We start from the raw sequence: 14,360 nt of genomic DNA, 5'->3' as shown, positions 1-14,360 counted from the left end.
CATCAATATCACATTGACTGAAGTGCTCTCCATTTTAAGTGTTGATGCTTGATCATCGCGGTAAAGAAAGTTTCTGGAATCTCCATTTTAAGGTCGCTAGCCTTGATCTAGCAATCCTGTGCCTCACTCAGAGTCACACACATCCGTTATTACAAATGTTTACCAGGATCCTGTAAAGTATCTTTGCTCTTCGTAGAGCTGCACTCTTCTGGACACAGATCTCAGATGTCATTCCTGGGATCTTCTGGAGCCACCTGCCCAGTTTAGGGGTCACTGCCCCGAGTGCTCTGATTACTACATGGACCACTGTTGCCTTCACCATTCACATCTTCTTAACCTCCTCTCTCAGCCCTTGTTGTTTTTCCAGCTTCTGGTATTCGTTATTCCTGATGCTGCTATTACTCGGTATAGTGGCTTGTCCATCACTAGTATGTCTGGTTGGTTTGCTATCACCAGTTTGTCCGTCTGTATCTGGAAGTCCCACAGGATCTTAGTCCGGTCATTCTCGACCACCCTTGGCGGTGTCTCCCATATTGACTTTGGGACTTCCAGGCCCGGCCTCTGAACTATGCCAGCCATTTGGTTATCATGTTCCATGTATGCCCTGCACGTTAGCATCTTGCACCTTCCTGCTATGTGGTGTTAAGGTTCAAATATTGAGGAAGGAGAGTACAAACCACCCATGGTCCAGAAGCTCTTGGTCAAACGATTGATTTTAATGAATACACACGTGTGGGAAGAACACTCTGTACGCAGACAGCAAGTGGTCTTCGACTTAATCAAAGCATGAACAGATATTTTATACCGTCAGGGCTTAAATTTACTGACGCCCCTTTAACGTCACAGATACATTTTATACATAGATCAAATCAAAACCACAATGACTTTTAACACAGTTCAAAAAACATTGTCTTCTATCTCCCTAACAGGTACATCCTGTCACTGCCGGATGCTCGCTTGTCATCTTGACACCTCAACAGCAGTTCAGCGACAAACTGCTTTTTGCAACCCCAGCAAAACATAATTAAACTTTCCCCTATAAATGATTCTCTCTAACTGAGTGTGTGTGTGTGTGTCACGACCTCACATGCTCTCTGTGTCACCTCTTCACCTACTAACTGTCTGTGTCTCGTCCTCAAATGCTCTTTCTCAATTCACCTGTTGCACTTCTGACCTTTTACCAGAACAGAGGCTCATCCTTATGTGTTACAACCTAACTGAGACTATGTATATGTCCTCTACTAAATAAATGTTTTAATCAAGAACCTCTACTAAAACCTTAATATAAAATGACCTGATATAAGTGTTTTGTAAGCATGTATTGCAATTCCTTCTATGTTCTAGTTTTCCCTCAACATGTATCACCTGAACAGTCGCGCCAGTGAAGCTTCAAACCTTTAAAGAACCTGAACATCAACTCAAATAAGCACAGATATGCAATGTGTACAAAATAGTTATAACTGCACCTGAAATACAAGGTTAACATAATAACTGTATGCATAACATCTTAAGGCCTTCTTAAAGCTATCTGTTACATTGTTAAAGCCTCGTCTTAGCCTGCTGCTCAAAATAACTTTCACTTCTGCAAACTCTCTGCAAGCCTGTTTCCTGCCACTTAGTCTTTCTGAAAGACACACACACTGTTCAACCTCTGAATGCAATATAAACTCCAGATTATATTATTAATGCAATGGTAATGATGACAATTATTTAACAATAGCAGTAAAATAATTTCCCTACTCCACAGTGGTTCATAAAAGTCATTCCTTATTTTACTGCCCTCTGCCATGGCAAAGTGCAAGTCCAGCATTAAACTTCTGTGGTTCAGATTTATTAGTAGATGGAAAACTTTCTTCCATGTAAATAAATCTGTGTAGATGAATGGAATAGAAGACAGCTCTTATGCAATGGCCACCATGAAAGTCAGAGCATCTCATTCTAAAAGAAAAGAAGAAAATTATTCAAACAGTATCAAGGTGGGAAGAAATTTCACAAACTGACTTGTTGCAGTGGCGGTATCCTTTTACAGTAGCATGCTCGAATTCAGTGAGCTCTTTAGAATGACAAATTTTTTGACAAATGACAAAAAATGACAAATTGATTTAGAAGCAGTTCTGAGCTCAGGAGCTGCTTCATGTTTGAATCTCAGATCCTCATTTTATGCAGCAGCGCCACCTACTGCTCAAAGCATTGAACTACCAGATGAGGTTGAATATTGTCTCTTTGGTCTACACACCTCCATGTTCACTGAGCTGTGTGCTTTATCACTACTCTTTCACCCTCTTTTACACATGAACACAGTGACAGACCTGAGTCTGAAACCAAGTACCAATGAAAAGGAACTCTTGATTAAAATGACTTACAATATATATACCGGTATATATTTTTAAAAACAAGAACTTCACACCTCCACTTCATCCAGGGGATGCTGTCCTAACTAAGCTGGACCAGGAGAAGGCTTGGACAACACCGGCCATCATCTCCAAGGAGAGCGTCACTCCGAGGTCCTATCTCGTTGCCACACCCCAAGGTGCGATGCTGCGACGGAACCGCCGCCATCTCCGCCTCGAACCTTCTCCACGGGCTATGCCACAACCCCTTCCAACACCCACTGTGGACGCTGAGGAGCCGCCACCTCAGTGCACTGGTGCGTCCACTCCAGAGACCCCACATTTGGCCCCTAGTCTTGCCCCAACGCTCGCACCCACTCACGCTGACGTACCGACTCTGCTACGCACGAGGTGCGGCCGGGTACGTAAGCCAGTCAGCAGGCTGGATCTATAGACATTGGGGTGATGGGACAGAAGGAAGGACTGGGGAGTGGGAATGTTGTATTGTTGCTGTTTTGCACTTATGTTTTCAGCTGCAACCAATACTGCTGTTACCTGGTTGAGTTAATTACCTTAAAAGTTTGCCATGTTTCATGGGTCCTGTTTTGTGGACACTGCCCTTCAGGCTGACAGTACGCCATTTGTGCTCGACCATAAGAGAACCGCCCAGAGGCTATTATAGTGTCGCATGTTATCATTGTGTCATTGCTGTTCTATTTGGGGTTTGTTATTGGACATAACATGAAAAGGGGGGAGATGTCATGTACTGGGCTTTACGGCTTTACGCCACTAGGACCTGCTCTGCGGCAGGGGGCTGTCTATATCCTGTTCTATGTCTTAGCTGACACACACGTTGTTGAGCTGTTATAACCCCTGCTGGATGCACGTTCAATAAAGCAGCGTCACAAGAAAGCAACCGAGTGGTCATTCTACATATATGTTTCAAGTATTTAATTCCTTCACAACTCCAATCTGGAAAATTAATCATATTGTTTTGTAATATGTCAGGGTTGTTCCAGATACATATGTATGTATGTATCTGTTTGACGTTGAAGGGGCGTCATTAAATTCAAACCCTGATGGTATAAAATATCTGCTTATGCTTTGATTAGTCGAAGATCAATTGCTGTCTGCGTACGGTGGTGATCTTCCCACGCGTGTGTTCATTAAAATCAATTGTTTGACGAAGCTCTTCTGGACCATGGTTGTTTTTACTCTCCTCCTCAATATTTGAACCCTTAACAATGCCCTCTGCAGCTCTCCACCTTCCTTGAAAATATGTCTTTTTTGTACACTTATGCAATTAATAAGGGGACGCAAGAACTCTCTAATGTTGGTCGATAATGTTGACAGATAATTGGAGATGACAAAATCTGCTCTACACAACTGCTCTGTAATCAGAATTTCTGTGTTTTGTTCAACAATTAAATCCTCCACAAAGACTTTTATTTATAGAGCCTCAATTTTATTGTCACAAAGAGACGGAGAATGGTTGTTCCCCTTTAGCACTCGGTTCTGGAGTTTACCCTTTACAGCATCCAGGCCTGACATTAATTGTTTACCGCTGTGAGGTGGCACAAAATCTGAATGCTGCTGAGTTTAGATGTGTGAACTGCTGTGGCGCTAAATGACAGAACACTCACTAAACTTATGAGATGCGTCTTCTGTGTGTAATCGAGAGCTCGAAGTCTCGAACTCTCTTTTATTTCTGCTTCTTTTTTTCAGTCTTTCTCAGATTTATTTCTTTTGTCTAGTCTGTCTGGCTCTCCTCTCATTTCTTCTTGTCATGTCTCCACACGTTCATACATGCACAGTAAAGCCTTTCTACAGTTCTGCACAAAAGTCTGTGTTCAGTGGTGAGATGCACCCATCGGCCCCTGCTGACACCTCTGTACTGGTGATATACACCACACCACTACAATGTAACCTACTATAATAATGCTGTTGACATGTGGTCACTCTACAGGACATGCTGACATAGTTAACACATATGTGTGCTCCTGCTCAGAGGTAAACCAGGGCAGCTATATTTTTCCATAAAGCTAGATTTAATCTAGGCCGTTAACTTTTAATGTTAGCATCTTGGTGAATTTTAAAGCACAGAGGCTTTCGTTTCTGAGAAAACATTTTCTGCTGTTTGACAGCTCAGTACACCCCCCTTGTGTTCAAGTCACAGACCACTGCCTTTCCCCAGATTTACATTTCACCTTACATTTGCACAGCCTACTTTACCTACTCATTGAATAATGAGTCTACCCTTCTCTTATCCCCGTTTACACTGAAACAATACATGAAAAACCTTTCACTGAGACTCTGGATAGGACTTTTGTGAAATTGCATCATGTGTGTGATGGTTTATAAGCTAAGTTGTATAAAAAATAAAAATTAAAACCACCTGAAGCTGCATCGCTGTATCACTTCTTTAGTAAAAGTTCATGCAAAACCATAGAGAGAGGCTGTGCCCTGAAACGAGGCGCCATCTGGTGGTTAAAAGTGGGTCTCAGGCTCAGAAAGGCCCCTGCAAGATTCTGGGTGGAGGCTGGACCTTTAGACAGACAGGCTGTGTGTGAGTCCTCTGCTGCAGTCCAGGCTGAAACAGTGGACACTTTCATTTGTCATGTCTGCGAGGTTTGTATTTTTATTTACTGACTGAAGATTAGTTTGTTTACGTTGTTGCACAGGCAGCTGAATACAGGTCAGAACTTTGCTGCTTTTCCCATCTGTAAAAAATGTTTTCACATCTGTTATGTGCAGGTTGTTCTGTGGATTTCTGCTCCTTGCAGTGTTCCTCAGTGGACTGAATGGATCAAGGTACAGTGGTATAAACCAAACTCTGCTGATGTTTCCTCTATTTGCGTGTGCATGCGTCAGATGTTTGCATAGCCTGTCTGACACTTTCTATAACAGACCAGCTGTAAACCAGGAGCTCTCCACTATTTTCAATGAGCTGTGGAGTTTGGATGTGAATCACATGACACCTGGGATAGACTACATGATCTCTGTTCAGGTGAGAAATCTTTTCTAGTTTATTTAGCGCCTGCTATGTCTTGTGTTTGTACAAAGACGTGTTCTGTGTTTGAATTGCCTAGGGTAGAGCAAGCTTTGTAAGTCAGGGCAGCCACACGGTGCAGGATCATGCCTCGCAGCCGCTCTTCTCCAACGTTAATGAGAGCAAACTGAGAAATATAACCACTTTCTCTAGTAAGTGTGTAGTTGTGAGCACTCTGAGCTTAAACATTCAGATCGTGTTTGCAGTCATCACTGTAATAAATGGGATTTCTGGGCTCGCAGGCTTTATGACACTGCTGGACAACTATGAGCGGTCTACTGGCGTGACGGAACAAGTCACCACAGAGGAGCTCACAGAGATGGATCTCTTCTTGGACGCCGTCTTAGAGACAAAAGTCATGAAGGTATGCGTCACAACAAGCTCTGTCGAGCAGAAAGTTTACATTTGAGCACTTTAGTTACTCCATTCTGTTGGAGAAACCTGGTAGTTTCAGTCTGAATGTCTCCTCACAGCAACAAGAGAATTGTTTTTGGTATTGCACAACTTTCTATTGTTTCCTACAGTTCATGGTTTTGAGGCTGCAGCTGAACTCTAGAGGGAGTTTTATGTTCTTCCTGTTGCACTGCTGCTCTGCACACATTACTTCAAGACATTACAGAGGCAAAATAACATCTGTGTGCAGCTGTGGAATGTCGCTCTGGCCTCAGCAGTCTCCCAGAAGGGGATCACTGCAGGAATGTGGACATGATGTACTTTTTGTAGGTGGAAGAAACCCCACGCTTTTCAGTGATCTCAGCGGGGACACATGAGACAAATTCCTCACAATAACCCCTCCAACAGCGGAGATGCTGTGCTTTTCTCTTCAGAAATAGCACAGCATCTCCTCCTCTCCTCTGACTCTGGGCACACTCAGGTTTGCAACCATGAAGAAGCCAGAAAGAAAATGGAGGAGGATGTCAGATATTAGAGGATTTCTTTTCACAAAGTTTAAATGAGAAAACAAAAAAAAAAGAATCTTTAATAACACAGCTAAAGACAATATGATTCACAGAATCCTCGCAGAACAGAACACAGATAGGTGAGGTGCACAAAGTTTATTATCATCCCCAGCCAGTTGTGGCTTCCCCGCCCAGAGCCTGGTTCCTTGGGAGGTTTCTTCCCACTTAAAGGGCTTTTTTCCCTGTAGCCAAGTGATAGCTTACAGTGGTATTGTTCTGTAGGGTCTTTCCAGCCTTCCATCTTCTTTTGCTTATCCAGGGCCGGGTCATGGGGGCAGCAGCCCAAGCAGAGTCAAGTCCAAGCAGACCTCCCTCTTCCCAGCCACCTCCTCCAGCTTGTTCGGGGGAACATCAAGGTGTTCCCAGGCCAGCTGAGAGATATAATCTCTCCAGCGTGTCCTGGGTCTGCCATGGGGCCTCCTCCCAGTGGGACATGCCCGGAACGCCTCACCCAGGAGGCGCCCAGGCATCCTTGTCAGATGCCCGAACCACCTAAACTGGCTACTTTCAATGTGAAGGAGCAGTGGCTCTACTCTGAGCAGCGAGTAGCCAATTTCTTAAAGATGGGAACCACTACCCCGGTCTGCCAATCCAGGGGTACTGTCCCTGACCTCCACGCAACATGGTAGAGGCATGTCAACCAAGACAGGGTCTTTACCTTACAATATTCAACCTCTTCAGGTGACTGGTGTTGTGATTTAGTGCTATAAAAATGTATTTGAATCGAATCTTGCTCACTTTAGGGGCCGCTTCCATCTCACCCAATCTCTAAAATCTTCTTCTGTCACACCAACCCTCTGCATGTCCTCCTTCACTACATCAGTGAACTTTTTCTGCCTTCTCTAAATCTTCAGCATCAGTTTTTCCAACATATCCTATCCTATAGTATTCCTCCTCTGGACATGTCCAAATCATCTCAACCTGCTCAACCTGAGTTGTCCCCCCTGATGTACTCATTTGTAATCTTCTCCATCCATGGTGGCAGTGCCACCATCTCCAAATCATACATCACAGCAGGTCTCGCTGCCATCTTGTAAACCTTCCCTTTCTCTCTTGCTGCTGTCACAAATCACCCTGACACTCAACTCCACCCTCCCTGCACCCTGTTCTTAAACACATGAAACTTGCACCACTGGATGAACCAGATGACTGCAGGTAACATTTGGACAAAAAGTCTCATGACTCCATCTTTAGGGCTTAGTTAAATTAAATATTTAATAAGTTAATTTAACAATTAAAGACATATTCATCCAAAAGACACTCTTATAAAGTAGATTAAATATAGTGTTGACATAACATCTAGAGGTATGATTTGTTTTTTTAAAGAGTTAAATGTTGTAATTACATGAACAAAAGTGCTTTATTTCCAAGATGGCATCAGGGTTAAGATAAGATAAGATAAGATAACCTTTATTAGTCCCACACGTGGGAAATTTGTTTTGTCACAGCAGGAAGTGGACAGTGCAAAAGTTATGAGGCAAAAATTAGAATACAATAAGAATAAATACAGTACACAACTGTACAGAATAGAATAAAATAAAATACTATATACAGTAGAATAAAATAAAATAAATATACAATAAGATAAAAATAGAATACAAATACAAATACTATATACAACTGAGTAAAAATACAACGATGACAGAAAGGATTATTGCACTTAGTATTATTGCATATGTATGGATGTGTGTGCTTGATCAGTTAAAGTCTTTATTATGGAGTCTGACAGCAGTGGGGAGGAAAGACCTGCGAAATCTCTCCGTCCCACACCGTGGGTGCCGCAGTCTCCCACTGAAGGAGCTGCTCAGTGCTGTCACAGTCTGCTGCATGGGGTGGGAGATGTTGTCCATCAGGGATGACAGCTTAGCCACCGTTCTCCTGTCACTCACCACCTCCACTGGGTCCAGAGGGCATCCTAGAACAGAGCTGGCCCTTCGGATCACCCTGTTCAGTCTATTCCTGTCCCCAGCAGAGATGCTGCCGCCCCAGCAGACCACACCATAAAAGATAGCAGAAGCCACCACAGAGTCATAGAATTTCTTCAGGAGTGGGCCCTCCACTCCAAACGACCTGAGTCTCCGCAGCAGGTACAGCCTGCTCTGCCCTTTCCTGTAGAGGGCGTCTGAGTTATGAGTCCAGTCCAGTCTATTGTTCAGATGAACACCAAGGTACCTGTAGCTGTCCACAGCCTCAATGTCCATACCCTGGATGTTCAGTGGTTGCAGTGGAGAATGCTTGTGCCTGCGGAAGTCTACCACCAGTTCCTTGGTTTTACTGGCGTTGATCTGGAGGTAGTTCAGCTGGCACCAGTCCACAAAGTCTTGGGTCAGACCTCTGTACTCCTTGTCGTCCCCATCAGTGATGAGGCCGACTATTGCAGAGTCATCAGAGAACTTCTGCAGGAAGCACTGGGTGGAATTGTGGGAGAAGTCTGCAGTGTAGATGGTGAAGAGGAACGGAGCCAGAACCGTTCCCTGTGGGGCCCCCGTACTGCAGACGACCCTGTCCGACACACAGCCCTGAGTCCTCACATACTGTGGTCGGTCGGTGAGGTAGTCCAGGATCCAGGTAGTGAGGTGATGGTCCACTCCAGAGTTCACCAGCTTGTCCTTTAGAACCGAGGGAAGAATGCTGTTGAAGGCACTGGAGAAATCAAAGAACATGATTCTCACAGTGCTTCCAGCGGTCTCCAGGTGAGCGAGGGAACGATGTAGGAGGTGAATGACGGCATCATCCGCTCCAATGCCAGGCTGGTAGGCAAACTGAAGTGGGTCCAGTGATGAGCTTATTAGGCGCCGAAGCTGAGCCAGGACCAACCGCTCCAGGGTCTTCATCAGGTGGGATGTCAGAGCCACCGGCCTGTAGCTGTTGAGGTCCTTGGGGCGTGAAGTCTTTGGCACTGGTACAACACAGGAGGTTTTCCAGAGCTGTGGGACTCTTCCCAACCTCAGGCTCAGGTTGAAGAGGTGCTCCATCACCCCACACAGTTGGTCCGCGCAGGACCTGACGACCCTCGAGCTGATGCCATCTGGACCCGCTGCCTTCTTGCCATTAATCCTCCTCAGTTCCCTCCTAACCTGGGTGGTTGAGAGAGACAGGCTGGAGCCTTGTGTTGAGTGTGTATTGGATGCTGTTGTTGGGGGTGGGGGGGAGTGAGCAGGGTGAATAGAGGAGGTTTTAACACCTTTTACGTTTTTATAATTATTTTAGGTGTAAAAGCTCAAAATAATGACATAAATACATCTGTTCATGTTATTATCACAATAATATTATTATTATTATGGCAAGTCAAGTTTGGATTCATAAATATCATCAATGATGTTTCTCCACAGCGGGCTCATCAATACCTGGTGAGAAAAGGTCAATCCAGCTCTGACTTGAGGCTTTTCAAGAAACAGCTCAACTTGATCTGGTTCCACCTCTACCACAGGCAGAGAAACACAGGGTGAGATCTCCTCCTGCCAACCATCCCGCTTTAACTGTGTCCAGTTGTTAAATTCATCCATGAGATTCTGCAACACTATAATTTAATATGCATTTCTTTGGTAAGAAGTATGTGTGTTTCTGTTCTTAAATTGATCATCACCAGCCTGGACTCCAGTGGATTTGAACATGTGTTTGTTGGCGAGACAAAATCAGGAACAGAAATCATTGGTTTTCACAACTGGGTCCAGTTCTACCTGCAAGAGAAAAACCAACACTTGGACTACAAAGGATATAAAGCCAGGGAGCATGATTTGGTAAGAATAACAGTTCACCAGACAGAAGAGATTCATTTCCTTCGCTGGTAACATAACCATTAATGTTCATGCTTTTGTCACAGCCTGATCAAGATGACCACGTTCTCAACCTCCAGTTCAGCTGGCACGGTGTGGTGAAGCCCGTTGGCAGTGCCTTCATCGGCACCAGCCCCGAGTTTGAGATGGCCGTCTTCACCATCGTCTTCCTCATGAACACGGAGAGAAGCACCACAGTTGTGGTCAACATTGACCAGTGTCAGATGGAGCTGGTGGTGATCAGACACGGGCGCTCACTCGGGACGGCGTACCCCAAACTGCTCAGCAGCAACGGCAGACATGTCAGGCAGCACGCGCACTGATGTGATCCATCATTTTATTCACTTCTGATAAAAACTAATCTTTGTTCAGCAATACGTGGCCTCATTGATAAGGAACTGACCTGCCTAATGTACTGCAAAGGACATTTACATGTATTTCAAGATCACTGTGACCTCAGTAGCTTTCAATAAAATGTTACTTTGGAGTTCAACATTTTTATTTTGCACAGGTTTTTTTTTTTTTAGAAAACAAGTCTTTCTAGGCATTTACATTTATTCAATGTAATATATATAGAACATAGAACTGTGGCATGACCCTTTTTGGGACAGTAAAAGCGAACAAAAGCGAGATCCCGCAAGTGATGAAAAGTAAAGAAAATCATGTGTCCTTCCTCCCTGATGAGGCTTCAAAAAAGAAGGTTGTCCTGCTCCTGTCATCCATGCACATACAACCAAGCATAGGACCCACTGAAAACCTGAAATTATTGGATTTTAAAACCAAGCAAAGGTGGTGTTGATACTTTTAACCAGATGTGCACTCATATGGCTGTGGAAGAAAAAACAAGAAATGGCCCCTTTGCGTCTTCTATGGCATGATCATTGTTGGTGTGAACTCGTGGATCATTCACAATAAGAATGCAGTGAAGAGAGGTGACAACCAAATGCAGAGGAGGCATTATATGCAGGCTTTGGCACCGGCACTTATCAAACCATTGGCAGAGGCTTCCCTCTTCAAATCTGACACGTCAACTCACAGTCCTGATCTGTAGCATCCTCGACATCCCTACCCTTGTCACTCTTGCAGGTAAGGCAGGACCAGCAGTAGAAGAAAGTAGTATTCCCTTAGTGAGGTGTGCTGACTGCCCCGCAGGCTTGGACAGGAAGTGTGTCCATGCCATTATTACCCTGCGTGTACTGACAGCATGTAAGGAATGGCTAAGTAAGAGTGGTCCTAGAATTTGCATGTTATCCTTATTTAGGGCAGTGCTTATGGATAAATATCACAAAGTGGTGATTACCAGGGGAATTCATAGGGTGAAGAAAATATTTTAGTCAATTGATCATTTTCACCCACTCAAAAATGCCATTTCTTGTTTCTCTCTCCTGCAGCTGTTCGCATGTAGAACAGCTGTGCCTTCACCAGGGAAGTCTCAAATGTCCCTGGAAGGGCAGGTCAAACCCCAACTTTCCAGTGTCATTATTTTTTGTTTAGGAATTTTTTATTCTCATATTCCTAATTTTTCAGTAACTTTGGAGCATTTCTTTAGGGTCCCCCCATGACATTTGTTTTGTTAGACATGTTGAAAATACCACAGTTGAAAACAAAAGAAGACCACTCTAATTTTTTGTCATAATTTGATATATTTCTGATGTTAGTGATGGTGTTACTCTTTATAGTGACAGTGTTCTAGGGTTAAACATGACAGTGAGTTCAGCACACCGTTACTGTATACCCATTAGTTTCTCCCATACTTGAAACACATTTTAATCAAGAAGCATTAAAATTTATCAGTGTGTAAGGGCTGGTGTGTTCTGTTACCTTCAGGAGGGCAACAACTTCCATTTTTCCAGTTAAAAAGGGAAAACAAACAAATAAACAGCAAGTTTGTTTTTATTCATAAATCATGGAAAACTATTTGCACTGGGTGCATGTTTATGCACGGTCTCCAAATTGAACACTAGAAAAAACAATATGTCAGAAATGACAAACTGGGACAGCACGTTCCCCTTCACTCTGCAACTCTCTGTAAGCGAACAGCCTGCACACCTTTACAATGTTTTCTTTCTTCCTTATTGGAGTTATTTCTGAACCAGCTGCCTAATCCAGATCTTATTTCACCTAACTTCATATTTACTCTATCTCTCTATCGCTCTCCTGTTTTCTTTAATGAACTGCTTTGATGAAATTTTCAATTCCATTTTTTTTATATAGTGACAAATTACAACCTTTGACTTTGGAGGGTTGTACTTGGCCTGCTACGCTGGATGTAAGAAGCTCTTCTCTCAACTGATCAACATTCCCAAGGCCACAAGGTGGTCTAGTACATTGGCTGTTGCCTTTTCTGTGTACTGAAATGAGGGGATGCAGATAAATGCAATTGCTGTCGGACTATCCAGTCTTTGAGTGATGACGTGATGAATCCTGTTTCTGGGCCCAAAGTGGTCTGCATTTAATAAAGCTGATGTGTTTTTATCATGTTTTAATGCTTTCTATCTTGTTCTATTTAATCTCAACAAGCCTCTAAAACAGTCAGTGATCACTGTTGGCTTCTCTCAGTTTTTATTAGGCTACTACTAATCATTTTAAAGCTCAGTTTTTAAACCCTTAAGATGTAACTACAGCCCAGCCCATGCAGCAGTATATTAATGACTAACCTCGTATTGTGGATGGATTATCTCAGTGGTTTTCCTGTTTGGTCCATTTACAGCATCCTGCCATGGGATTGCATTTGCCCCTAATCATTGGGAACCCTCACATTAACTTTTATCGAGTGGGAAAAAAGGTTTCCGTTCGTTAGCGTTCCTCCTCCAGCTTTACTGTTTATGTTATGTTAATATAGCTTTGTTGCGCTAGCGATAACGTAGCACATCATTATATACCAGCTAGCCCAACCTCAGTAGCCCTACAAATGTCGCTGCTGTTTAGTTTTCTGTCTTCATTTATGTTGGAAGTGATAGCAGAGCTGTACGTTTTAATTTGTTTCATAAATTGCTCAGTCAGAACATGGTATATTATATTTAGATGGCCGCTAGCGAGCTAACTCCCTGCTAACTTCTAACTCCGTTAAATATCATAAATTGTGTTTTCATGGATGTCTGGATGTTAAACTTAATTGTTACACCTGGTAGAACAGCCACACTGATCATTTTATTACAGATGAGAGAATTTAGACAGTTTCTAACTCTCAGTAATGCTGCAGTGATCATTTGACTAAGGGACTTGCAGCGGAGTTTGGGCCCAGACATGGGCAATGACGTCAGACTTAAAGACCGGATAGGAAAACCCGGACATTTTTATCAATCTCAAAAATCACCCCAGACGCTCCGGATGGAACGTGAAAAGTGGACATGTCCGGGGAAAAGAGGACGGTTGGTCACCCTAATCAACTTACCTATGTCACTATACTTAAATATGTAGTATTCTAATACCTGGGAATACCTTAAACCTAGCTGTGGGCTGCACAGGGTTCTCAGGGAGAGCAATATTGAGAGACCAACAAAAGCACCACAAGAGAATAAGAAAACAATCCATAATGCAAAAACACACCAAAACATAACAACTCAAAATACTGGCTCAAACTGACCCAGAACCGTGACAGGTAAGGAGATGTCATTTCAGGACTTAAACCAGACTCTAAGAAATTGCTGTGTCTAATTTTGCGATGCTGCGAGTAACAAACTGGGTTCCGTCTGGAGGTTGAAGAGGAACTCTCCCTCGCCAGGCCGACAGCCGTCTGTGCCACAGTTTATCTCATCTCAGTTTATCTCATCTCAGTTTATCTCATGGAGTGCAGGGCTAAATTTAAAATTATTAGATATTTAAGACAATGTATATATTCTTCTATGACAAAAAATACAAGTGTTCATTTAAGCAAATAAACAGAGCCGTAAGAGATGTTTTTCAGAAATTGTTGTCTTTATTTTGATTTGCAACTAACAAATTTTTTAAAAATTTGTAGTTTTTGTCGTGCTCTCTATTATGTGAACCCCTCACCTAATTTGTTGTGTTTTTTAACAAATTAAACCCCAACAATCAAATGATCCCCTGTGAGCAAGCACTAGGCACAGTGGAAAGGAAAAACTCCCTTTAAACAGGAAGAAACCTTTGACAGAACCAGGCTCAGGAAGGGGCAGCCATCTGTCGCGACTGGTTGGGGGGTGAGAGGCAAAAGAAAAGAAAAATGAGAGCACAAGTTAGCTAAATGTTGCGCACGTTGTCTAACATGAACAACGTATGGTTTTCT

General features: G+C 43.2%; 1 protein-coding gene across 1 annotated transcript; it reads left to right on the top strand.

The window, feature by feature from the left end:
• Positions 1–4,877: 4,877 nt before the first annotated feature.
• On the top strand, positions 4,878–10,569 carry LOC146622451 (uridylate-specific endoribonuclease C-like). The gene is made up of 8 exons (XM_085365146.1): positions 4,878–4,958; positions 5,085–5,141; positions 5,238–5,337; positions 5,420–5,531; positions 5,622–5,743; positions 9,671–9,783; positions 9,928–10,078; positions 10,162–10,569. Exons 1-8 carry the CDS (start codon positions 4,948–4,950, stop codon positions 10,435–10,437), a joined length of 942 nt encoding a protein of 313 aa, XP_085221272.1. The 5' UTR covers positions 4,878–4,947; the 3' UTR covers positions 10,438–10,569.
• Positions 10,570–14,360: the final 3,791 nt, after the last annotated feature.

Source organism: Diplotaxodon limnothrissa, linkage group LG11 (assembly GCF_057381915.1).
Source record: "Diplotaxodon limnothrissa isolate DT_005_m linkage group LG11, D_limnothrissa_male_GT1.1, whole genome shotgun sequence".
Classification (NCBI taxonomy): domain Eukaryota; kingdom Metazoa; phylum Chordata; class Actinopteri; order Cichliformes; family Cichlidae; genus Diplotaxodon; species Diplotaxodon limnothrissa.
This window is presented reverse-complemented; position numbering and strand designations above follow the sequence as displayed.